The 26,916-nt window shown below is 42.9% G+C and overlaps 1 protein-coding gene across 1 annotated transcript in view; it reads right to left on the reverse strand.

The window, feature by feature from the left end:
* LOC115139981 (multivesicular body subunit 12B-like) overlaps positions 1 to 26,916 on the reverse strand; it is a 38,728-nt gene that overhangs the window by 6,440 nt on the left and 5,372 nt on the right. The window contains exons 3-7 of the mRNA XM_029677925.2: positions 20,327 to 20,422; positions 16,673 to 16,769; positions 15,672 to 15,801; positions 15,110 to 15,202; positions 9,150 to 9,238 (exon numbers count right to left, since the gene is read on the reverse strand). Of these exons, the coding sequence (XP_029533785.1) occupies positions 9,150 to 9,238; positions 15,110 to 15,202; positions 15,672 to 15,801; positions 16,673 to 16,769; positions 20,327 to 20,422 (505 nt within the window). The remainder of the gene's footprint in view (positions 1 to 9,149; positions 9,239 to 15,109; positions 15,203 to 15,671; positions 15,802 to 16,672; positions 16,770 to 20,326; positions 20,423 to 26,916) is intronic.

Genomic DNA, 26,916 nt, shown 5'->3' on the forward strand with positions numbered 1-26,916 from the left:
TCAATACCCAGCAATGGGAAGTACAGATTGCACCCTGTTGATGGATCTGTGTGTAACAGACAGATTAATCTAGAGCTGAAGGCTGGGGTGCTTCTTTGTTGTTCAAGGATTACATTTGAAATCAGATCTCACTTAGTATCCCCCCACCATCCATACTGGAGGGTCCATCTCACACCCAGACCAACGGAGGAACTTGGAGCCGATTTTACTGGGCGAGAAATTGCTACTTTACCAGGCACACGTACATACAGTAGTGGAAAGTGCTGAAGTAATGTTAGTCCAATCTCCTGGTTGAAACACTCCCAGTCTAAAGCATTCACTACCTACTCAAATGGCCAGGGCTAGAGTCTGTCTGAGCAATAAATCAAGTTCCAGCAATTTGTGTGAGGAAAACAAATATTTGACCATTGGTCATGTGGTCCAATCTATATGTGTGTAAATGGTGTAGTAAAAATGTGCGCATTGTAGAGTGATTGTGTATTTGGTATGATGACATTTTCTATCAAATCAGAGTCCATACATGTGCTCTAATTATGACTCCCTAATGAATATGATGATGGTTATGATGGTGATCATGACGATAACAACAATGATGATGATGGTGGTGTTAGCGAGTAAGGGCCCTGTGGCCTGACTGATGGTAGTGTAAAGAACGGAGTCAGCACAGGCCCAGAGTGGATCACTGGCTTATTAATGGCTCTATCAGGTGAGATGAGGAATGGCTGCATTGTCATCTCCAGCCCCTGGGCGCAGACGAATGGCTGTTTCAGGACGGGATGGGCTCCCTCGTCTGCTGCGCAGAGCACCAATCCCTCACAGTTCTGTAGTTGGACGCGCTGTCAATGTGGACTACAGCTTCAGTCCCGCTATGACCCGTACACAGGACTATAACGCACACAGACACATGCACACAGACACATGCACACAGACACATGCACACAGACACATGCACACAGACACACGCACACACACACACACACACACACACACACACACACACACACACACACACACACACACACACACACACACACACACACACACACACACACACACACACACACACACACACACACACACACACACACACACACACACACAGGGTTATGCTCAGACATTGACTGATTGAGGACTGTGTGGGTGATCGAACATACCTCCCATTACCTGAACCACAACTCTTAATTAACAATGAAAGAATGTTAAATAACTTTTCTTTCATGCTTCACTAATTCAACATACCTGCACTGATCTGTGTCCACTATAATTACTCAGGTGAATCAAACTGACTCAAGGATCAGCTGGGAAAGTACTGAATATTTACTCTAATACAGTCTTACATGCCTATCTATTTTTAAAGTGGCCATATGAATCAGTAATGTTTGGGTTACTGTGACTAAGACTGTGGCACTTCTACTGAGCTACAGTGAGGGGACAGTGGGAGCCGAGTATGAGAAATCTGAAGATTAAAAAAAAGAACCAGACTGACTGAACAGTTCCCGTTGGCCAAAATCTATCACAGACTCAGTTTTGAAAAGTTATTACGGGAGTTTCCAGTTTCCATCTAAGCACTTCCCTGTAAAGACATGATATTAACTGTTTATTGCGCCTTGAGGTTTGATGCATCTACTATATATATTTTTTTTTACAATAGAAACTTTGTGCACAACCACACCAGTGTCCAACTCCAAATACTTTATTCTAGGTTCCTTGCCAGTGTATCTGCCTCATTTAAGGTAAACGGAGTTTGGATCCACATAGATCAAGAAGAGGAGGACCTCTTCTGCCCATTCACAGCCCTCACCCCGACTAGACACTGACATGAGAAATAGTGGCCAGTCCTGACAGCATCTCTGAGACAGATTGTAGTTTATTTTGTCGCCCGGGCATACCATCTGTGCCATTCCAATAGAGGCTGTTTTCTCAGGCTGCTGTAGGAGAGAGGGCACGAGGCACAGGGTCCCTCAGTAGCTCTGCAGCCGCGGCAGGTCATTAGTCAAATTGCCTAATGAGAGAGAATACAAATTGCCCCCTACCCTGACAGGAGGTGTCAGAGCTCCTGACCCGTGCTATGAGAACAGATGATCGCGCGTTGCTATTTTCAGATTATTTTAATGACTGTGGCTCTATGATTTCCATTCTTTTCCCCCTATCTTTTTTAAAATTCCTCCAGACAGAATGGGAGTTTGGGGGGGGGGGGGGGCTATGAAGATTCTGAAAATGTCCCATAGAAAAGCAAAAAAAGTGTTACTTTTAATGATTACAGCAAATGAAAAAAGGGTTGCTGGGGATGACAACTGAATATATTATCTTTATTCATATCCTTTTTCACAAGCATTACAATTGAGATGTTATTAATATGATATTCAGGATATATTTTACAACAGGTTCATTTTGGACATTGGACTCTATGCACTTACTAATGTAGCACGGTAACCCTAGTTAGATTGATGCAGTCACCAAAAATAGATACCAAAACAACATTTATGAAATGGAGACAATTGTAAAATGCCAACACCTATACTGAAAAGAGTGATTTAAATGGTTTTAAGACACACTACTAGTCCCAGATAGCTTGGAGGGCATGATTCTCAGTGCAGCTATTCATTTGTACCGGTGGATTATATGGGTGTCTCTGTAGACTCCTCAGGGGCAGTAGTGGGGCTGCTAAACACCCAGGTTTACACAGAGAAAGAGAGGAGGGAAAGCGGAGGAGTATTTAGCAAGGAGGGAGTAGAGTTATTTTTTCCATCTGTGTGACAAGCAGCCCTTGAAATCCAGTTCTGGGTTGGGAGCCAGGAGGCAGTCCCAGTCGGGCGCTGGTCCATCAGTCTTCCAGAAAGTGGGCACACCTACAGTGAGTAGGCACAACAGTGGAGTACGGCACAACAGTGGATATTTGGAGCTCCACAGTCTAATTTCACATAATTTCTTCTATTTGAGGGCCCATATTTTTGTCTCTCTGTTATGGGCATTAAATGCATATGATGATACAACAGACACCTACAATAGCATAATGATCAATCATGCATAGAGAACTTATCTGGTTGCACATTCTATTTGTATTGTGCTACATGCTATTGTATTGTGCTACATGCTATTTGTATTGTGCTACATGCTATTTGTATTGTGCTACATGCTATTTGTATTGTGCTACATGCTATTGTATTGTGCTACATGCTATTGTATTGTGCTACATGCTATTTGTATTGTGCTACATGCTATTTGCATTGTGCTACATGCTATTTGTATTGTGCTACATGCTATTTGCATTGTGCTACATGCTATTTGTATTGTGCTACATATTGTGCTAAGAATTTCTTCTTAACTGACTTGCCTAGTTAAAAAAAGATTATGCTATTTGTATTGTGCTCTGTAATTGCAAAGTAAACATAGTCAAACATCCCTTTCAAAGTTTCAAAACTCCAATGTAGGCTAACCACGATGATCACTTAGCACAAGTCTGGGAATTGAATAAACATCAGAACTTGATAAGCAGTACATTGTCTTTAAAGACTTAACAGTGGCACCAACATTGAGCCCCAGCTGTGGTTGCTGGTAAATGTGCAGCAGAATCTGTGTATGAATGGGGTACGCCTCTCTGGACAAGTGTTAAATCTGGCAGAGGGCTGACAGTAAATTGCATGCGCAGGATGGGACACAGCAGAAGGCACAATTACACAAATCCCCTCTTAATTAGCGGTTCTGTGGGCAAACTAACCTGTAATGATGCAAGGGATGTGGTGAGCCCAAAAAAACTAACTAGGAACACTCCAGAATACTGGTGAGAGTGTCACATGGCCATGTGCCTTCTGAAGAGGATCAGAGAGTGACGTGTGATCCGTTGTGATCAAAGCAGCTGTACACTATGGTAAGGGATGGTCCCCATGCTGCCCTGCTCCCCCCAGCTCCTAGCACTCTCTGAGCTCCTTGCCCTCTGGACTGTGGGCAGAGCAGCAAGTCCTGCGAGGTTGTGGGTGGCGTTATTAAGTTTTCGATGCTCACAGTACCAGGCAATGTAAAGTGGCACCTCACATGGTGAGTAATGAGCTGTGCCAGGGCGGAAGCAGGAGGGATGACAGCCAGAGAGGCTTCCTTGGCAGCCACTAAGCTGGGCCTCAACCAATTCATCATCCGCCTAAACCAATCCACCAATGCCACGACGCCATTTGTCATTAATTATGCTAATAAACACACCATTACTCTCCTGGTGAAACAAGCAACGGTTATTAGTTAAGGCCTTTCGGATAGGTTGACACATTGAGGCATGTTTGTACACATCAACGTGAACAACCTTAGAAAAAAGGTGATGTCTAGAACCTAAAAGCGTTCTACAGCTGTCCCCATAGGAGAACCCTTTGAAGAACCCCTTTTGGTTCCATGTAGAATCCTTTTCCACAGAGGGATCTACAGTATATGGAACTCAAAATGATTATACCCGGAACCAAAAAGAACCAAAAAGGGTTCTACCTGGAACCAAAAAGAGTTCTACATGGAACCAAAAATGGTTCTACCTGGAACCAAAAAGGGTTCTACCTGGAACCAAAAAAGAGTTCTACCTGGAACCAAAAATGGTTCTCTTATGGGGACAGCTGAAGATCCCTTTTTAGAACCCTTTTTTCTAAGACTGTAGGTCAGTAAACTGTATGTGGGTGTGTAGGCCTATAGTGTTTCAAGTTGGAGAGACAAAACAATTGATTCAGTTGAAATGTTACAATAAGTGAGTGTATGGTTCACCTAAAAAGAGACTTACTGATTTTCATCCAATCATATGGGAACAATTTCTTAATCAGGCTCTTTGCTATGCTCACAAACATAATGACTCCATCTTTGTAAAAAGGGCGATTGTTTTAACATTTCTAAAGCATACTTCATAGGTCCTCTTAGAGAACCAGTCTGAGCAGAACTATTTAATATAGCTTCTGGGAGCCCCAGATGCCCTTTTCCAAAACTACTTCATTTCCAGAATCTCAATGTGCTTTTTACATCACACTACGGTATGTATTATGAGATCATTAATTACAAACTTAACAAGTCAGCAGAGCCATTAAAAGATCTTTAAGGCATATTTGTCCATAAATCTCCTTAAACTATATTTAATGACTGGATTTGGGGGAAATATTTTTTATCAAGTTCTAATTAGATGTGTGATAACAAACCCTGCTGTACATGGAGGGAATGAGGGAGCTGTGACAGGCCATCCATTGATGGTCTCCATGTCTGGCCACTGAGAATAATGGAGCCCTGCTTTTATTTCAGGGAAGAATAGAGAGCAATGAGGGATGTGAGTCCAGTCTGGTCTGCAAATGCAAAGCTATTCAAAGTCACTTATTAATGGGGTTCTGAAAGATTGCATTCATATATTTTGTTTGTAAATATATTTCAATATGCTTCAATTTATGGCCTTTTGAAATTAGCAGATTATCAAAACAGAAACCATATGTATTAACTATCTAGGTAAAATGTGTTGACAAAATAAAATATTTGTAATATTCAAGATACTGATGGTAAAATGGTAAAAATGATTACCATCTTTTGGGGATGTTCACTCTGTGCGTAAGCATGCTTAAGCACTCTCTTGCTTCTCTCTCCACACTGACCATAAGAATAAATCATTAATGGGTTTTTAGAGAAGAAACTTCACAGTTTTTCATGCCTTGATGCAAGCCGAACCCTTTGGCTTTGTTTCAGACATTTAGAATTGTTTTATCGTACAGGAATTGCATACTTTAAATCTTGTACCATCTAAATTAAAACACAGCAGTAAATCTGCCCAATACCTCCCCCCATTAAATATCCATGCAAGATTCATTTGGCTCGATTTACTTGATCCAGGATCCTTTGGATGGATGCCTTACAGGAGAGGAAAACACCACTCTGGTTCGTGTTTTAATGACCCACCAGAGGTGCCACAAGGCCATTGAATAATAAAAACATGCCGATGACATTTGTGTCACTAGGCGGAGGTTGTTTTTTAATCCCTCAGCCTAAAGAACGTTGTTATTATAAAATATAACCACACTGGTGCAGAGGCTGTGGAGATACATCATAGTGTGTTGAGATTACAGTTGGAGATTAGCAGAGCTGAACTCCTCCCTCTGCAGAGGCTAGCCTGCAAGCCCAGCACCACAGAGAGAGATAAGATGGAACTTTTGTTTGAAACCTTATGAGAAGCCTCTTAATGAAAGTGCTGGGCCAAAAATAATCTTTTTTCTCAATGTTAGTCAATCAAAAAAATGGTGTAGTTGGAGAAAAAGAGGAGAAAGAAAGTAATTTTGTATAATCAGTGAGCACCATCTGGAACAATTAACTGAATTCCACAAAACCCATAGGATCAGTCATATTGGCTTATTAAAGATCCGGAATTATACAAGTAATAAATCCTTGGAAAAACGAAGCGTAGACCCCTGCCTGTCACGACTATTTTAACTTCAAATACAGTGGAATGCTTGATAAGGCTGAAAAGAGGAGATTAATATATGCAAATTACGTCGAGCATTTAAAAGCCCCCCAACAACTGTCTCCTTTTTTTCTGTCTCTTATTATGGGGCTTTATGTTTTATTCATACACCAACTCACCTGTCATTTCATAAGCTAAAATATTATGAGGGTATTATTAAACAGCGTAAAGTGGCGCTTTAATTGGAAAGCCCCATTGCATTTTCCAGATGCACAAAGTTTAATAAGGATTCTAATATCGTTCCGGAAAATCAAAAATCATTGTCATCCTTCTGCCATGGTATTTTGCAAACCCAAGTTCATTTTGAATCTTCCTTTTTTTTTTCTCTTCCAATGGATGAACTGTCTCCCGTCTGTTAATTGAACTTCTTTTAATGGATTGGGAAATAATTGCACTCCATATTACGTTATATCTGGGCCAATGTCAGGATTTTTTGATTAATGCAATAGATATGTTAATGTATGACTTTTTATCACTAGGATGTCTGCTAAATATGACATGCTGTTCAATGGATACACAATAAAGCAAATAGTATATGAACTCCATTCAAAACACCATCTTTTTATGCTAAATAGTGAAGTAAAGGGAAAGAAAACAGTACTTCTAATTATGTAAATTAATAGAATGCTATATACCAGGGGTATTCAACTCTTACACTACGAGGTCCGGGGCCTGCTGGTTTTCTGTTCTACCTGATAATTAATTGCACACACCAGGTGTCCCAGGTCTAAATCAGTCCCTGATTAGAGGGGAACAATGAAACAAAATGCAGTGGAACTGGATTCCAGGTCCAGAGTTGAGTTTGAAGGCTAAATACCTTTGAAGATGCATTTTGTTACAATCCAATACATTTCATAAATGCACATTTCATTATAATTACATGCACCAGGAATAACTTGGTCCCCTGTCAAAAGTATAGGAAATAATTGGCAAAGAAACTTGCCTTGGATCAAAGAGATACAGGTGAAATAAACAAAAGGTTGGGGCTGTTGTGAAAACTTCATCTCTGTCAAAATGAGCTTGAACTGTCAAGTGAGAGAAGCTTGAAAAATCTATATGAATTAGTTTTTAATAATCTGGTTATAAATGTCAAAGCGCCTGCACATCACATCTCCACATAAAGTGACTGAAGATGACAGATTTCCCAGACATGTTGCCTCTCCTCCCCTCTCATTCTTTTTTTGTGTGTTGGGTTTTTGTTTTGTTGGGAAGTGACGGAGGGTTTAATCAAGAAAGCAGGCAATTCATCAATCCTAAAGAAGGCGCCTGTACAACCCTGACAGAGCGCACATGGTTTTAGACCAACGTGAACCTGGCCAGCTGTCAACACACCACACACACCGCGCAGCTCACAATTAACACAAACCTGTCGTCTGCTCCGACCCCACACTTGGTCTGCAGGTCGTCACACTGTTAACGAAGGTGGAAAGATACTGCCTCTCACAATCTAAATGTGTGGCTGGAAGGCTCTCTTTTCAAGACAAATGAAGCTGAAAGAGAAAGTCTTTGTACAGTATGACTGGGAACATGAACCCCTCTCTTCAAACCCCACAAAGTGATTCAAAGAGAGAGCAGGGCTGGAGGATTTGTGACATGGTGATAAAAGAGCAGATACCAACGACATGCATATGATTATAGAGCACAGCCTCTATTGATAAATGATGATTGCTGGCAGTGTACTGAATCGCTATGGTTCTTATTGTCACTCAAATACTGTCCTAACAGACGTATAACACACGGAAGGCCACAGACCAGACCAATGTAGGTAGCAGGTACTGTAGTTAGGTATTACAAACAGTAACGTTATCATTCTAAATAACATAGAACAAAAATTATCCCTAAATCAGTAATTATATGTTATGAACTTTGTGTGAGATCATATAATAGTGGACTGGTAGACTTGACAATCTTCAAAAACTTGTAAGGACACGGTCAGTGTGTGACAGGGATAACTGGGATGATAAGTGCATGCCACAGCCCCGCTATCTCGCCACTGTGGAACAAGAGGAATCCTCACCACATGGTGTCTCTCTCCAGCTGGATAAAACCTGCCTGCTCTACTCTCCACACTCCTCGTCTGGAGAAGCACCATCCCACACTACGGTGTTTCAGCAAGTTCTGACTCCATAGACTAAGCCAAGTTTAAACTAAGTTCCAGTCCAGATCAATTTCATTCCACTTTCCACTCTATTATTACTAAAAGAGCATTCAGTTTGCATTTGTCCTACAGCAGAAAAGTGCGGGTAAACGTGAGCGTGGCATGTGATGAATCATATTTGACAGCTGTTAAACGTTCTCTTGAGTGTAATGCTGAGCTCCTCTGGGAAGTAGTGTTCATTCTTACAGATAAGCACAGCTCTTTACACGTCTGTGATAAAAGACATGAAATGTGTGCATAGATCAATTACCAAAGGAGCAATCTACACGTTGGTGGAGATTAAACACTTTTATAACAACATATGGCTAGAAATATTAAAAAACCTTGATTCTGCAATGAATAGAAGTGATAGGAATTGAAGTCAGCTCACTGGGGGTCAGGTTGGGGCACAGTGAGAGAGCTAAACTGATTTAGAATACAGTTCCAATGATTTGCAAGACACCTTACCATACTGTATAATTTGCACAATCCATATCATACACAGTGAGACTCCCTATGTGTAGTTGAGTTTGGTGCAGTAAAGATACAGTTTACCTGATATGGTATAGAGACTGGAGCTCTCTGAGTCAGGCCTGCTTGTGCTCCTCCTGTAGGGGCTGGTGGGGAGCGCTGCAGGTATTTGCCTGGAGGAGACAAAGCACCATGTCACGTCAGACAAGTGTACCACAACATTGAAGGTGACATGTTCTCTGAGATCTGGAGAAGAACGCCAAGGCGTGGATTCAGTGTCGGGAGGAAAAGGGGTTCACTGGGGCAGGATCTTCCGATTCCAACCCCATCATCCCCATGACGACACCCCCACCCTTTTCAAGTCAGACAGCGCGTTGATCAGGACGAGACACACCTGACAGAAAAGGGTCTGGATATGGAGACATGAAATAAAAGCCAACCTGTACGTGAGCTGCCCAGGGGGCTTTAGTAGGTCTTTAATGGTTTGGGTTTGGGATTAGGGCCTGGTTAGTGCTAAAGGAATATAAATGATATGACTCAAGGGAAGTCTGTTTTACCATACTACAGGCTTGCATTACAAAAGAAACAGCATGCAATGCACTTCATGGGCAGTTGGAGCTAACAAACCATATAAGATTGCAATCCTCATCAATCAAGCTATCATGAATTACACCCTGTGACTAAGGCCTACTGATCGATAAATCCACAGCAAGCGCAAATTATTTCTCAGCTTCAAGAGAGCTGCATAATATGACTTTGAACATGTATTGAAGTTAAAATGAGTTCCTCAAGAACTCTGATATAGCGATAGGCTACAGTGTGTCCAAATGTAGGGTAATGCTGAGCAAGGTGTTCATGTAATATGGGAACTTTAAATACCCGTAGCTAGGGTCACAAGGATTCAAACAAATAACTCAAATACCGTAGTTGTGTATTGTGTGTATGTTTACATGTATTTGCCCATTTGCAGTTAGGACAAATCATCTTCAGGGGGCTAAAAAATAAATGTCCAAAAGACTAGCGACATATCTGCACATCCGCATATTCTGATGGCAACACTGCATGAGTTGTGGCCATTCTACATTTCTATCTCTTTTGATTAGATTAATAAATGCTATAATTTCTATCAAAAACAATAAAACAAACTCCCTGACAGGTTGTGGTATTTATGAGCTAAGGCTTGCAACTCAGATTTATTTGCCATGATAGGGTCAACTTTTCCCCTGTTCATTTACATCAGCATTTGGCCATCTTAAATCCAGGCCAATGGTGAATTTTTAAAAGGTTGGCATCAATCTTGTGGAACCGATTGCCACATTTAATGAAGACTTCCCTTACCTTGCAAAGGTTGACTCCAATGCTGGAAAGGGAAGGGACATGCCTCTCCAAGCAGTGAGACATTTCACAAACACTGATAAACTGAAGGGAGATTGTTTAGATGCTCTTTTGAAGAAATGCGCTTGAGCGGTTTGGTTCATGATATTGCATAGAACAATGAACCGATCCATTGAGAAACACAAATGTAAATAAAGCATTCAGAGAAGACCTACTTTGAAACATCCATTTGCTCAAATATCACCAATTTGATAAGGTCAAAATGGAGATATGTTTAGCTGGCCTTTGAAAACTATTGTACTCAATATTGCATCTTTCCTGGTACAAAAACAAAGCACTTTATAATGAAATGATGGGTTGCCGCCAAATGAAATCAAGGGAAGATTAGACATTGCCATAGAATAGAGCATGATTGAACCTCCCACACCAACAAACCTTCATGGACCAATGAAATGATCAGCATACATAAAATCTACCGAAGAACTGTAATTGAATGAATTTCTTTGCCTCACATAAAGTGCATCTCCTTGTTATAGTATAAAGTGAGGGGTCTAAGAGTTTCCTTTTTCATATTAAACTTAAACCACAAAGAACTGTCTTATTCCAAATTCTGGGCTTTCTGGGCATGATTTGGGTGTACTGGATATAGGGTACCATGTGGCAAATCAAGTCTAATTCTTAAAATAAAAACATGGCAAGTGTATTGCTATGTAATCAACGGTAGCAGTTGGGCTCAGATTATGTTGGCCACTGGAGTTTTGACTACAATGAATCATCATTCTAGGCAACGAGAGCCATATTGACACTTGTTCCCAATTTTAATATTTAATTACAATGTAATTCCTCATTAAATTACTCTAAAACTGGGAACATAGCCTGACAGATTTAAACAATTACAACTTCACTCAGGAGCCCATTGGCCCAATGAAATCGATGCGGAATGTAATCACAAACACATATGCATAAAAGCCATAAGCATAAATAACAACCTGATCCACTTTGAGCTGGCTCACATCTTCAAGTCAAAATGTTCTAAGTAAAACTAGAGTACTGCTGATTGCTTGATAAGATCAATTAGCTGTCTAAATCCTAATATCAATTTATGGTTTTATATATTTGTTCGGTGTGGTCGGTGAGATAGAAATGAGGTAAAATAAAATGAAGCTGTCTATCTGAAAAGAAGAGGAGAACATCTGTTAGACAGTGGACAGACAAGTAGTAGTCTGCAGAGAGGCAAGACAAGGATAAAAAATAATATCAGTGAAGAGCCTGAGCTGCCATAGAGGGAGTTGGGAGCGCTTGTTTTGACACTCATCCAGCCTCTTCCATGACAACATCTCCACACCTTCCTCAATATGCAGACAGTCCTGCTTTGCAGGGGCTGCTTTCTCACCCATCATTATCTTCCTTTAAGGTTTGTGTCAGGTGCTGGAAAGAATAGCTGCATGAATTCACAGGAAAATCTCTGAGCACACAGAGCGCATCAGATTTCACTTGATGATTCTCTCGTTTGTGGCACCGTTCTGCATCCATTTGCTTGATTTGAGATATACATTTGCCAACTTTTTTAGGATTCCACAAAGTAAAGAAAAAGAGTGATTTCAGTAAGTTTGACTGTGGCGTTATGGCTGGGGGCTCTGTCAAAACAGCACACTCACAGATGGCCTCCCTCAAGAATCAGGTACAGTGCTGGTTAGGCAGCGAGGAATGGGGACAGGTACAATGCCACCGCATAGCAGCTGGGACACTGTGGAAAGTGTCAAAAGCAGAGGAAAGGACAATATAAAAGCTAGAGGAGACTGCATGCATGTCAATTGTGGCATTCAATTATATTTCCTGACCCCGTCAGACAGTTACCTTATGAATAATGTTTTAAACCGCAAATCATACAACTATGGTCATGTTACGGTGTGGAAAAGATGATTGGCCTTAACATTTTTATCGTTGGGCCATTTGATTTAAAAAGTGTCCAGGTATACAGTACATCAGGCTATTATTCCACGAGAAATGTAAAAAAAAAAAAAACGTGATTATGCAGGGAAAAAAAGACATTGCAATATTAGCACAAGGCTAATTTATGCCACCAGTCCATCTAGAGGTCAGATATCAGCCTTAGCAATGACAGATTTATCAGGAGAACAAATAGCAGCGTTGGAAAGGAGGAGCGTAGAGGAAAGGAGAGGGGGCTGCTGTAGTGGATGCATTAAAAGCCTGACAGGACGGCACAGCTTTCCACATAAGGGAGTCAGGAAGTGGCTGACTGGCCTCTCTCAAGATGGAAAGAAAGCTGAAGTGGTTGACACCAGGCCAAAGCAATCATTTAAAACGGGACATGGCAGCAAGTAAGGATGTTCCAGACAAAACTGATCAGAAAAAGTACATAACAGCTCTCTTCAGTTTAGCTAAAGACTCAAGTTATTCAAAACAAGGCCTGTCTGCTTCTTCTTGGATGCTATTATGGCACTCACCGAAGTGGAGGCCAACCACGTGCAGGGGATGGTCATACAATTTTACTCTTCTAAACAAATTAATTGGTTGTACAAATCAAATGAAAATGGAGGAAAACCACTCAGAATTCAGTACCAAAGTACAGTAACTTTAACCTAGATGCTGACAGCTTTAAATGCTGACAAAAGTTTAAGTGGCTTAGTGGTTTAAGTCAGAGCACAACTCTAACAAGCTCACATTGCCTGGGGCAACCTAACATTTGTAAGGGATCACCAGCATTCAAAATTACAAGGGTCATAAAAAATGTACACAATATTGACTGCGTTTAAAACATATTTTCCACTGACTGTGAAAGGCACTTACATTTAAGGGGTGCCGTTCTCAAAAGCCCATAAAGTTGTTATAGATAGCCCCAAGACAGTACAGTGTACAGGAGGGAATTCTCAGACGCTGAACATGGATGAGGGAAGAGTTCAAGTGACGCAAACAAGTTTTCAGAAATGACAGTTACCAGATACTAACTGCCTGAGTAGTTCGAAAACATGGACATACTTATTTTGGCTGATTGAACCAAACATAGCTCATATGACACTGAGCACACGCTGGTTGAATAAAATCATATGATGTTAGCCACACGCGTCGAATACAACAGGTGTAGACCTTACAGTGAAATCAAAGTTGTTAACACGTCATTTCAATGAAGTTACGTTGATCTAACATGGAATAGACGTTGAATTGACATCTGTGCCCAGTGGGATGGCTCATAAACACTCCAGACATATTGCAATGTATTCTAGCACAAGGTACTCAGTATAATGAAAGTGTGGCCTTTCCATGCGTTGGTTGTTTATCTGTCTATAATGAGGGGTCTGGAGCAGCCAACAAAGAACATGCCGGCAATATTCACTTCATAAAATGGCATTGTCTACTTTGGCTGGCGAGAGTTTCTTATTCAGTACATCATCTTGCTCCTATGTGTCTGTGCATTGTGGATGGAAATGAACTAAAGGGAAGGAAAGGGAAGGCTCTCAGGATGTGGCATGAATTTGTAAATGTTAATACAAAAACATGAGCCTGTGATCTCAGCAGGCATCAGGACGGGGTTTGTTGCTTCGAGGTGCAATTTATTCTTACCCCCAACACCCCAGCGACTTGAAAGTGGGCTTCAAAAGAGCTAAGGATTACTGGTAACAGTTGAGAGGGTACACGGCCTAGGCTTTCTCCATCGTTTCGAGACATCAAACATTATTAACTATCTGCTCCCCAAATATTCGCGATTCACACAACTCTGATTTGTGCGTCTCGCCTCTCAAATCATAGTTTGCAGACTTCATACCTTTAAATCAAAGAGCTTTCTCTCATCACCAGTAGCCATATGAACAGTCTCACCTTTGAATATCACTCCATCAGTCTGGCCACCTTCACTCTGACCTCTGCTGTGGAGTGGAGTAGTCTTCATACTGCTCTCCACATTGAGCCTCGAACATTCCAGGAGCAGCACTCCAAGCCGGCGAGCCCATCGATACCCCTGCCATGCCCCCCTCCCCACCGCCATTCAAAAGGAATCTTGATTGTTTACTTACAATTTGCTCTGGAAATCCCCAGTACTTCATTGCGATAAATAATTAGGCTGTTGGATCTGGCCGCAGTACAAAGGCCTGCTCCTTCTCTATGGGCCCCAGGCAGAGCAGACAGAGCAGCTGAGGATGGGGGTACGGTACCGCAACAGTATGGCATGGTGGAGCTCTCTGCACTACCTGCCTCTGTCTTCCCCTCCCTTCCTCTGCAGCTGTTTCTCTCTTTCTCTCTCCAGGCTACGTTTCTTCCCCTTTGTCTGCACAGTACAACAGCACTAATGTCACCACAGTAAGAGAGCGACCCGGCTCTCCAACTTGAGACAGAGACCAAAAAGCAGGAGTTCGGCCCTCGTTTAACTTATGTTCCCATTCAGGGGATCCTGTCTAGTTTCCCTTTCTCTCCAGTACTCCTTCACTGCTTTCTCTGACCAGGCACAGCTATCAGGACATGTACTGTATGAGTATGAACTGTCAATTACTTTTGTGTAATAAACTACATCACTCAAGAGGTATTGACTGACTAATGGATCACAAACATACCTAAAGGAACACAAAACGGACAAATCTGAACTTGGGACAAATACTAAAAACACAAAACAATGGCATGGTCCTTTTGAACTAAAAGTTTAGAGAGAGGGTGTTGATGCTTGGTTATAAAAGTATCATTAGGAACTTGGTATGTACCTTGTGGTGTTGGGCATTGAGTTGTAGATAGCGGTTTCGGTGGATGGATGGACATTTCCCGTTCGATACAAAATGTCCATATTGTTTAGGTCTCTGTAGAAACAAGAGTCACACACCAGTCAAATGGGAAATGAAACTCTTAAATTCATGAGCAACACTGTCACAGGGACATTCCAAAAAGATTCCAAGACCAAATCCATTATTCAAATTCAATGACATAATTGATGAGGGTACAGCTCATATATGATTGATAAAACAGCAGACATGTGGGTGATCAGAGCAGAAGACTGAGTGAGCCCTTCGTTTCTCTTGCATACCTGTGGTGAAATGAGGTACTACTGACAGACTGTGCACTGTTTATGTCCAGGCAGGTGCCTCTAGCAGGCTGCAGGCAAAGTATGTTTTGAGAAGGGAAATAGGGATCCTGCTCATTGGAGACTATGCAAAATCAATGAAAACCTACTGCGCACGTTGCCACAGAGCTGCATGTCAAAACACAATGCCATGAGTGTCAGGTGTTAAGTACGACATTCCTTCTGCTTTTACAGGTCCGTCCACTCACCCAATACACGTGTAGTGTGGACAGGTGTGCTTGGACTTCCCCTGGATCTGGATGTCACACACAGCAGTCTCTGTGGCTAGGCGTAGGCCGAGCCTAACACACAGCCTCTTCTTCCTCAAGGCAGGCTCCTCTGACGGACAAGGAGAGAAACAGACCATATTAGGGATCATGAACAAGAGGCCAAATTAATCTCTTGGTCACGGCTATGCATAAAATAATGATATGAACTATAAACACACAGAATACTGCTAAGCACTGACAAAATCCAATAATGATAACTGGAAACCGAAAGACAAATGCTAATCCCTACAGTAGCCACAATAGATGCTGCCAAATATGAATGTATTTTGTTCTACTGGATGTGCAGGATAACGTTCCATACATCACATTAGATGTATATACTAAACATGGATTCACATTAAACAACACATACTCTTTCTGTTGTTCATTCCAGCTAGAAAACATAACCATGCGTGCCCATATTACTTCTGTGCCTCCTCCATTTATTTCCAACCACCGATAGAAAGTGTAGAGTAAATGTGATGATAATAAAAAAGAATAAACATCTGTCCTCACTCACCACACCACAATATTATTACATTTTCAAGGCCTGGATAGTGAGGGGGAATACATAGCACTCAAAGAGCACTAAAGCATTGGGGAATGCATTTCATTAATATTAGATAACCCCCATCCACTCGTCCTCTCCCCAAATAAATACATAAATAAATAAGCCCCTCATAAAGAAAAGCACAGCTCCAGCTGAGATAAACAATGACTCATGATTCTCTTCCCGTGTACCTCGAGGGCAAAATGTTTCTTTTATTCCCACAGACTATCATAAATTAAGCTAACCTGCACCCATAAAACATTCACTATCTCAAAGCTAAGCTGCCCCAGAGGACTTCCGCAGAGGCTGATTAAAGCAAAGTCAAAGCTAGTGAGGGGCCCGAAAAACCTTCAGAGGTATGGTTGTGGTTTAGGGGGAAATGCTTACTTACTGGTGTCTATTGTTTCTTGGATGGGTATGAAGCCCTCTGGTAGAGCATCCTTCAAATCAATCAACCTCATGTCAAGGAGCACATCTGACGACTGGCTCTAATGTACAGGAAAACATTCAAAATGGCAATGCACGTTTCAGATGTAATAGATTGTAAGAACCACTTCTTATTACAAAAGTGTAAGGGTTATTCCGTTTTTGTAATGGTCTGAAAAGAAATTACAAAGACAACTGAATCAATGATTTCCTAAAAGCTTGGGAAGTCTCTAAAGAGAGGAGTTGACACGTTGGTGAAAGTAATTACTCCGTAATAGCTTCTCTTAAAAATGAGAATGCATCTGTGAACTTGCAATCATTGTCAACCCTTGGAGGGAAACAGCGGGGTTGTATGTGAGGCAGGCCGGATTGCCTGTTCATCAGAATTTGGTTAAAAACAATCAGGGACTGTTTAGTTGACATTTTCAAGCATGACTCTACTCAGCCTCCCAGCCTCCAGTCATTATATTTCAATTTTTCGCCGTAGTAAATTGCAATCATACACAGCGGCAGTGGAGAGGGGGGCGACCGAGTCGTTACTTGGCCCGTCCGAAAATCTGGATTCCACTGCCACTGTTGCCCAGCAGTCACCACCGTTAGAGAAATGTTGTACTGATGGTTTTCATTCTGACTTAGGGTGGAATATGGATGAATGTTATTACTATGCATGAAACCCTTTCTTCAGCTGTTTTTTTCCCCATCAGGACCTGACAAAAGGGCCATCTACCTCCAACCTAGAGTATAAATCACTAAGTATTTACTTCCTTCCAACGCAATTCGGTGGCTAATTTTGCAGAATCTGTTTTTGTCCATGACAGATACTGAGGGGGCTACATTGACTGGCAGACAAAATAGCCTTTGTTGATGGCTATGTCATGTTTTATTTGTGCCAAAGTCTTTAAAACAGTGTGGACACACATTTTAAGATAATACACAGGAACACGGGCAAGGCTATTTGTGTGACACATACTAAACTGTGGACTAGACTGAGCTCCGTCCCAGGCAGGCAGGCAGGCAGGCAGCCGTTATAAGAGGTGCATTTACAAGAGCTGGCTTCAACCACTCTCACAAGGATTCTAATGGAACTATTTTCAGAATTAGTAGTAGTGTCCAACCACACATTATTGACTTGTCACAAGGATATGTCAGAGTGAACACAGAGAAATAATTCATTGCTTGCAAAAATGCTATTATGTCTACAAATGTGGGCATGAGGTAAAAATCATAGTTTTATTAAAGAAAAGTGTGAGTTTGACAGTATAAAATCTTCTAAGGGTGGAGTCGAGGACTGTTCAATGGGGCATTCATTCAACTGATTTTGTGACCTCCTCTAACTCCAACCGCAAGGCTGTAAACTGAGACACTGACAGAAACTGTGGAAGGAACAAAGGTTGAAATGTCAGTCTAATCATTACAATCCTGTTGACATAGTATCAGTCTTTTGGGCTGAAGTATGTACATGTACTGTATAGGTCCCAGGACCATTAACTTGATCAGTCAGATGAATGGAGTAAACCCATGTCATATATTTATCTGAATTTGTTCAAATTCTTTACGTTTAAGTTTTAAAAAATTATAGCATAGTAAGCATAGTTAAACACGGTTACATTTTATGTAACTAATATGCCTTGATTAGATAAGCATTCACCCTCCTGAGTTAACGTTGGAAACACCTTTGGCAGCAATTAGGGCGTTGAGTCTTCTCTCTCTAAGAGATTTGCACACCTGTATTGCGCAATATTTGCCCATTTTACTTTTCAAATTCTTAACGCTCTGCCAAGGTGTTGGGGATCATGGGCTAGACAGCCATTTTCAAGTCTTGCCATATAGTTTCAAGCAGATTTAAGTCAAAGCTGTAACTTGCTCACTCGGGAACATTGTCTTCTTGGTAAGCAACTCCAGTGTAGATTTGGCCTTGTGTTTTAGGTTATTGTCCTGCTGGAGTGTTAATTCCTCTCCCAGGGTCTGTTGTAAAGCAGACTGAAGAAGGTTTTCCTCTAGTATGTTGCCTGTATTTAGCTCCATCCCGTTTATTTTTATCCTGAAAAACTTCCCAGTCTTTGCCAATGTCAAGCATACCCATAGCATGATGCAGCCAACATCATGCTTGAACATATGGAGAGTAGTACTCAGTGACGTGTTGTGTTGGATTTGCCCCCAACAAAGCTTCACATTTAGGCCTACAAGTTTATTCATTTGCCATGTTTTCTTGCAGTATAATTTCAGTGCCTTTTTTTCTGTATATTATATTGTTCTTTTCAATTTGTAATTTAGGTCACTGTTGTGGAGTAACTACAATGTTGTTGATTCATCCTCAGTTTCCTCCCTTCACAGCCATTGAACTCTGTAGCTGTTTTAAAATCACCATTGGCCTCATGGTAACATCCCCGAGCAGTTTCCTTCCTGTCCTGCAGCTCAATTCAGAAGGAGGACTGTATCTTTGATGTGTCTGGGAGGTCATCCACAGCATAGTTATTAACTTGACCATGCTTAAAGTGATATGTAATGTCTGATTTGTTACCTATCTACCAATCACTGCCTTTCTTCGGGTGGCTTTCGGAAAGCTCCCCAGTCTTTGTAGTTTAATCTGTGCCTGAAATTCAATACTTGAAGGGTTAGTCATTGAAAAATCATGTCAACCCCTATTATTTCACACAGAGTGAGTCCATGTAACTAATTACGTGATTTGTTAAGCAACATGTTACTCCTGAACTAATTTAGGCCTGAACAAAGGCGGTGAATACTTATGCAACAACTATGTTTTAGTTATTTCATTTGTATTCATTTGTAAATATTTGCAGAATAATATTTTTAGCTTTGACATTATGGAGTATTTTGTGTAGATCAATGATGAAAAAAAGAAAGAATTAAACACATTTCAATCCCACTTTGTAACGCAAGAAAGGTGAAGAAAAATCCAAGGGGGGGGGGGGGGTGAATACTGATGATACTGATGATACAGTGTTTTTTTATTTCATGGTAATTGATCAAATCTACTGTAGGCTTTAGAGCAGGATAATTGGTGTTCTCTATTCTCAAATTTTAAGGGTAAAAAGACCATGCAAATTTGCCTACCAATTGATATGTAGAGAACGTTCAAAGAGAGCTCAATTAACAGAAAAGTTTTTACTGTTATTTTAAATAGGTGCCTCATTTCCAACCCTTTTGAAGTGTCATTTATTATAAAGGGAACAACATTTTTGATGTGTGCATCATCTTTGAAGAATCACTGGGAGGTATCCAGATTCTCTGCAGGGACAAGGTTCATTGGAAAAAGTGAATAAAAGCTCATTGAAATACTATGAATAATCATACATCTCCCTCTCTGGAGGACACAAGAATGTCAACGATATAAACCTGGGAGCCCACCAAGATATCACACATCAATAATATACATGCAATCATATAATCAAAAGTTCATATTGGTATTTACATTCATACAACAACAAAAAACAGACTTAAAATTCATTGAACATTATGGCACTTTCAATTATCAAAGTGCTGCACAGGAGAACGCTAGAGAGGGCAAATCAAGCAAACCAGTGCCAAAAAAGGTGTTAGGGATGAGGTGTTATTGCATGATGCCTAGGGAAATTGAGAAGTTTACATTTCCACTTACATTATCTCTGGTGAAACAGAGGTAGCGGGTGACCTTGGATTTGAATAAGCCGTCCTTCCACAGGTCGGCGTCGGAACCATCTGTTGTTTGTGCAACCTAGGTGAAAAAAGGAAGAAAAAAACAACAAGGAGAGAAGAACATGCATGAGGTGGGATAAAGTTAATGTATGTACGCTGTGAGTGTGTTGCTTTTTGCCTCTTCTCTTGCATACTTCCCTTAATTAACCATGGCCTGCTCCAGCGCTCCATCTCATTAGTGCCCTGTGTGGGTTGAGATGGAGCCTTAGCCTCCAAATAGGTGGCTGAAAAGATCATCCCCTGGAATGGGGCTGATTAAATAAAACCTGACAAAGATCTGCTCTAATAAGAAAAAACAAAGTTCACTGTGCTCCTAAAATATCCTGATGGGGATGGGGAGATATTATTTGGAGGAAAAAATAAAATAAGTGCCTGAATATGGCAACATAATGCACAAGAGCCCAGGCACATCATAGAAAAGGCTATGAAGGACAGTGTGGGCAGCATATCTATAAGTGTGCATGCACTCAACAATGATAAAGCCAAGACTTCCCTCACATGAGTGAGTCAGACATTTCTCCATAGCTACCAGCAAACAAGCTTGGCTGAAACGTCATGTTACATTGGCCATCGTCGGTAAATCACCAAAATGACTGCCAGACTTATTCTCAGAGAGGATCCTTTACAAAGACGATTCAATTTAATGAGGTTCATTCAAACAAAGAAGTTCTGGATCTCTGCCCCCACCCACACAAATTACCATCCTGACAATAATGATGAATGACCCTAGCAATTGGCTGTGGAAAACATGGCAGGGAGAGACTTATGCAAAACCACCAGTGACTAGAGGGAGGAGAGAGAGAGAGAGAGAGAGAGAGAGAGAGAGAGAGAGAGAGAGAGAGAGAGAGAGAGAGAAAATAGAAAAAGAAAGAGAGAAAGTGAGAGGCAGAGAGAGAAAAAGAGAGAGATGCAGGCATCTCAAGCGGGCGCAGTCCCATGAGGAGCCCATACATCACCAGAAGCCCCCACCTCCTTACAAGACAACCCGTCTTGGCCACTTTTTCCAGGTCAGTAGCCAGTGCATCCTGTCAGCGTAAACAAAGGGCTGGCTGTGTGAAACCCAAAGTCAAGCAAGGGAGTAACGAGGGCACAGCGCTCCTAGGAGGCACCTCAGGCGTCATCCTGCCACAGCTCCGGCAGCAGGGGGCGACGCGCCCAGAATGTGAATTGCCACCCGCAGAGCCGCAGAGGGAGAGGTAAAGGGGTAAAGTTTTGGTGGACTTACTCTCTATTTTCTTTTTACTATCTACTGTAATGTGGCTCCCATCTTCCAACAGAGCTCATTGCTGAAAGTGTTTCCGCTGCACGAAAATTCTGAAGATCAGAGGAATCACAGGATCTGACTTTAAATCAATCTTTGAAATCTGATCTTGTCATTTAGATGTTCATGTACACATATCAAGTCGGCTGATTAACTGATATATCCAACTGCCGATTCCCAAAATCTGTACAAATGAAAATGATTCAAAACTGTCATGGAATAGGTAAGTCTATTGGGAGTACTGGTATTTCCTATGACAGATCTCAAAAGACAGAGAACGTCATTGAGGTTATAATGAGAGAGAGCACTAAGAAGCAGATGAAAGGCTACTGCTACTAGGGATGGACATTTGAAATGATTTTCATATTCAAATAATATAGTGACATTTTAGGATATCCGGATAGTCAAAATACATTAAAGAAAGCACTCTTGACTTTCTTGACCAATCAAAAAGACGCAAATGCACATGGCAGAGATAAACAGTGGACAGACTGCTCAATAAAGTGTTCCAAAAACTACATTCAAAAGTTGTTGTTTTATTAAATTAAGAATATCAAATGTCACGATATATCCTTGTAGAACTTTCGCATTCCGGTCTACATAGCTAGCTACATAGCCGTCTTTGTTTCAAAGATAATTGTGTAGTCTAGAGCGATTTTCTAGGTTAGCTAGCCAGCTATTGTCGTTCTCCTAACGCAACGTAACGTAACCAACACTGCTAGCTAGCCAGCTAGCTCCCGAAAAGCAGCATTGTAGAAACTTCACACTCAACGGTACGACTTGATTAGGGTAGTGTCAACAACGCAGCTAGCCTACCCCAGCAGTACTGTATCATTTTAATCATTTTAGTCAATTAGATTCTTGCTACGTAAGCTTAACTTTCTGAACATTCGAGACGTGTAGTCCACTTGTCATTCCAATCTCCTCTGCATTAGCGTAGCCTCTTCTCTAGCCTGTCAACTATGTGTCTGTCTATCCCTGTTCTCTCCTCTCTGCACAGACCATACAAACGCTCCACACCGCATGGCCGCGGCCACCCTAATCTGGTGGTCCCAGCGCGCACGACCCACGTGGAGTTCCAGGTCTCCGGTAGCCTCTGGAACTGCCGATCTGCGGCCAACAAGGCAGAGTTCATCTCAGCCTATGCCTCCCTCCAGTCCCTCGACTTCTTGGCTCTGACGGAAACATGGATCACAACAGACAACACCGCTACTCCTACTGCTCTCTCTTCGTCCGCCCACGTGCTCTCGCACACCCCGAGAGCTTCTGGTCAGCGGGGTGGTGGCACCGGGATCCTCATCTCTCCCAAGTGGTCATTCTCTCTTTCTCCCCTTACCCATCTGTCTATCGCCTCCTTTGAATTCCATGCTGTCACAGTTACTAGCCCTTTCAAGCTTAACATCCTTATCATTTATCGCCCTCCAGGTTCCCTCGGAGAGTTCATCAATGAGCTTGATGCCTTGATAAGCTCCTTTCCTGAGGACAGCTCACCTCTCACAGTTCTGGGCGACTTTAACCTCCCCACGTCTACCTTTGACTCATTCCTCTCTGCCTCCTTCTTTCCACTCCTCTCCTCTTTTGACCTCACCCTCTCACCTTCCCCCTACTCACAAGGCAGGCAATACGCTCGACCTCATCTTTACTAGATGCTGTTCCTCCACTAACCTCATTGCAACTCCTCCAAGTCTCCGACCACTACCTTGTATCCTTTTCCCTCTCGCTCTCATCCAACACTTCCCACACTGCCGCTACTCGGATGGTATCGCGCCGTCCCAACCTTCGCTCTCTCCCCCCGCTACTCTCTCCTCTTCCATCCTATCATCTCTTCCCTCTGCTCAAACCTTCTCCAACCTATCTCCTGATTCTGCCTCCTCAACCCTCCTCTCCTCCCTTTCTGCATCCTTTGACTCTCTATGTCCCCTATCCTCCAGGCCGGCTCGGTCCTCCCCTCCCGCTCCGTGGCTCGACGACTCATTGCGAGCTCACAGAACAGGGCTCCGGGCAGCCAAGCGGAAATGGAGGAAAACTCGCCTCCCTGCGGACCTGGCATCCTTTCACTCCCTCCTCTCTACATTTTCCTCCTCTGTCTCTGCTGCTAAAGCCACTTTCTACCACTCTAAATTCCAAGCATCTGCCTCTAACCCTAGGAAGCTCTTTGCCACCTTCTCCTCCCTCTTGAATCCTCCTCCCCCCCTCCTCCCTCTCTGCAGATGACTTCGTCAACCATTTTGAAAAGAAGGTCGACGACATCCGATCCTCGTTTGCTAAGTCAAACGACACCGCTGGTTCTGCTCACACTGCCCTACCCTGTGCTCTGACCTCTTTCTCCCTCTCTCTCCAGATGACATCTCGCGTCTTGTGACGGCCGGCCGCCCAACAACCTGCCCGCTTGACCCTATCCCCTCCTCTCTTCTCCAGACCATCTCCGGTGACCTTCTCCCTTACCTCACCTCGCTCATCAACTCATCCCTGACCGCTGGCTACGTCCCTCCTGTCTTCAAGAGAGCGAGAGTTGCACCCCTTCTGAAAAAACCTACACTCGATCCCTCCGATGTCAACAACTACAGACCAGTATCCCTTCTTTCTTTTCTCTCCAAAACTCTTGAACGTGCCGTCCTTGGCCAGCTCTCCCGCTATCTCTCTCAGAATGACCTTCTTGATCCAAATCAGTCAGGTTTCAAGACTAGTCATTCAACTGAGACTGCTCTTCTCTGTATCACGGAGGCGCTCCGCACTGCTAAAGCTAACTCTCTCTCCTCTGCTCTCATCCTTCTAGACCTATCGGCTGCCTTCGATACTGTGAACCATCAGATCCTCCTCTCCACCCTCTCCGAGTTGGGCATCTCCGGCGCGGCCCACGCTTGGATTGCGTCCTACCTGACAGGTCGCTCCTACCAGGTGGCGTGGCGAGAATCCGTCTCCTCACCACGTGCTCTCACCACTGGTGTCCCCCAGGGCTCTGTTCTAGGCCCTCTCCTATTCTCGCTATACACCAAGTCACTTGGCTCTGTCATAACCTCACATGGTCTCTCCTATCATTGCTATGCAGACGACACACAATTAATCTTCTCCTTTCCCCCTTCTGACGACCAGGTGGCGAATCGCATCTCTGCATGTCTGGCAGACATATCAGTGTGGATGACGGATCATCACCTCAAGCTGAACCTCGGCAAGACGGAGCTGCTCTTCCTCCCGGGAAGGACTGCCCGTTCCATGATCTCGCCATCACGGTTGACAACTCCATTGTGTCCTCGTCCCAGAGCGCTAAGAACCTTGGCGTGATCCTGGACAACACCCTGTCGTTCTCAAATAACATCAAGGCGGTGGCCCGTTCCTGTAGGTTCATGCTCTACAACATCCGCAGAGTACGACCCTGCCTCACACAGGAAGCAGCGCAGGTCCTAATCCAGGCACTTGTCATCTCCCGTCTGGATTACTGCAACTCGCTGTTGGCTGGGCTCCCTGCCTGTGCCATTAAACCCCTACAACTCATCCAGAACGCCGCAGCCCGTCTGTTGTTCAACCTTCCCAAGTTCTCTCACGTCACCCCGCTCCTCCGCTCTCTCCACTGGCTTCCAGTTGAAGCTCGCATCCGCTACAAGACCATGGTGCTTGCCTACGGAGCTGTGAGGGGAACGGCACCTCAGTACCTCCAGGCTCTGATCAGGCCCTACACCCAAACAAGGGCACTGCGTTCATCCACCTCTGGCCTGCTCGCCTCCCTACCACTGAGGAAGTACAGTTCCCGCTCAGCCCAGTCAAAACTGTTCGCTGCTCTGGCCCCCCAATGGTGGAACAAACTCCCTCACGACGCCAGGACAGCGGAGTCAATCACCACCTTCCGGAGACACCTGAAACCCCACCTCTTTAAGGAATACCTAGGATAGGATAAAGTAATCCTTCCCCCCCTCCCCCCCCCCCTTAAAAGACCTAGATGCACTATTGTAAAGTGGCTGTTCCACTGGATGTCATAAGGTGAAAGCACCAATTTGTAAGTCGCTCTGGATAAGAGCGTCTGCTAAATGACTTAAATGTAAATGTAATGTAAATGTTGTAGGTAACAATGTCACAAGGATCATTTAAATTACATTTGGACAAATGTTTTTGATTCTTAATATAGACCCAAACATTTTTTATAAAAAGAAAACTCACTCAAGTTATCAAATACTAACGTCCGTTCGAATATTTGATTAAACGATTAACCGTACCCATCTGAGGTTGTTAAACCCATTCAGTGGAGGCCCTAGCCAATTACAGTGGGCTCAGATCTCAGGCTAGCACCACACGCCTTCAAATAAACGTATGTTAATGTGTTCATGAGGGTAGCATGTTATAGGCTCAGGCAAATTTGAATTACACACAGCTTCCCTTTGCGGCCCTAAGTGTCTGTGTCACTGCCTGCTTAAGCTGTTTGATGTGGGGCGGCTGCTGCAGCTTGAGCAATGCTCCTGATTCCTGTGGAACAGTGTTTGATCTGGGCCTGCTCTCTTGCGTAGGAACAACCTGTTCAAGTTCAGAGATGTGAGTGCACCGTAGTGGAGAGCAAAAGAGTTAATCAGCTCATTGATATACGGCATAAAATGTATTTCTTAAAAGCAGTCATCGTTGAAGATGAATTCAGAAAAAGGAAACAACAAAAGTAGGCCTAGAATGTAACATGAACAGTAAAAGAACATGACTAAAAATTTACGTAAGCAGACACCTCCACTCCCTTCTGTAACAACATAGGGATCTGTCCTACTGAAGAAACCAAGCAGGAAGTCTCATTCTCATTCACTGTCATGTGGCTTGCATGGAGTCCCAATGCCAGTATGCAAAGCACAGTCACAATGCCAACCCACCAACACCCACCAGAGATTACAACAGTTGGGCTGTGTGGGGTGGGGCAGGAAGAGAGAGAAGGGGATGAGAGGAAGGAAGAAGAAAAGAGAGAGGGTAGAGAAAGAAAAGGAACAGAGATCTGCCCTTGAGCCCACTTCAGGCTATATCACTTTGTTTGCTTTGTGCTTTGTTAAATTCACAAAACACATTCCTCTCTCCATCTCTCTCTCTAGCTCTATCACTTCTCACTCTTTCACAAATACAAACATGGCTCCCACGGGCCAGTGATATCGCTGTCCCACTTTCCTCTCTCTCACAACCAGATTGTTCAAACTCGCTGGGGTGCCAAACAGCCGGCAACCCCTCTTTACTGTGAGAGTGTTCAACAAACATGGGGACACAGTGCCAGAACTGTGGGGGGCATCCACCAA

The sequence above is a fragment of the Oncorhynchus nerka genome, linkage group LG13 (genome assembly GCF_034236695.1).
Source record: "Oncorhynchus nerka isolate Pitt River linkage group LG13, Oner_Uvic_2.0, whole genome shotgun sequence".
In the NCBI taxonomy this organism is placed as follows: domain Eukaryota; kingdom Metazoa; phylum Chordata; class Actinopteri; order Salmoniformes; family Salmonidae; genus Oncorhynchus; species Oncorhynchus nerka.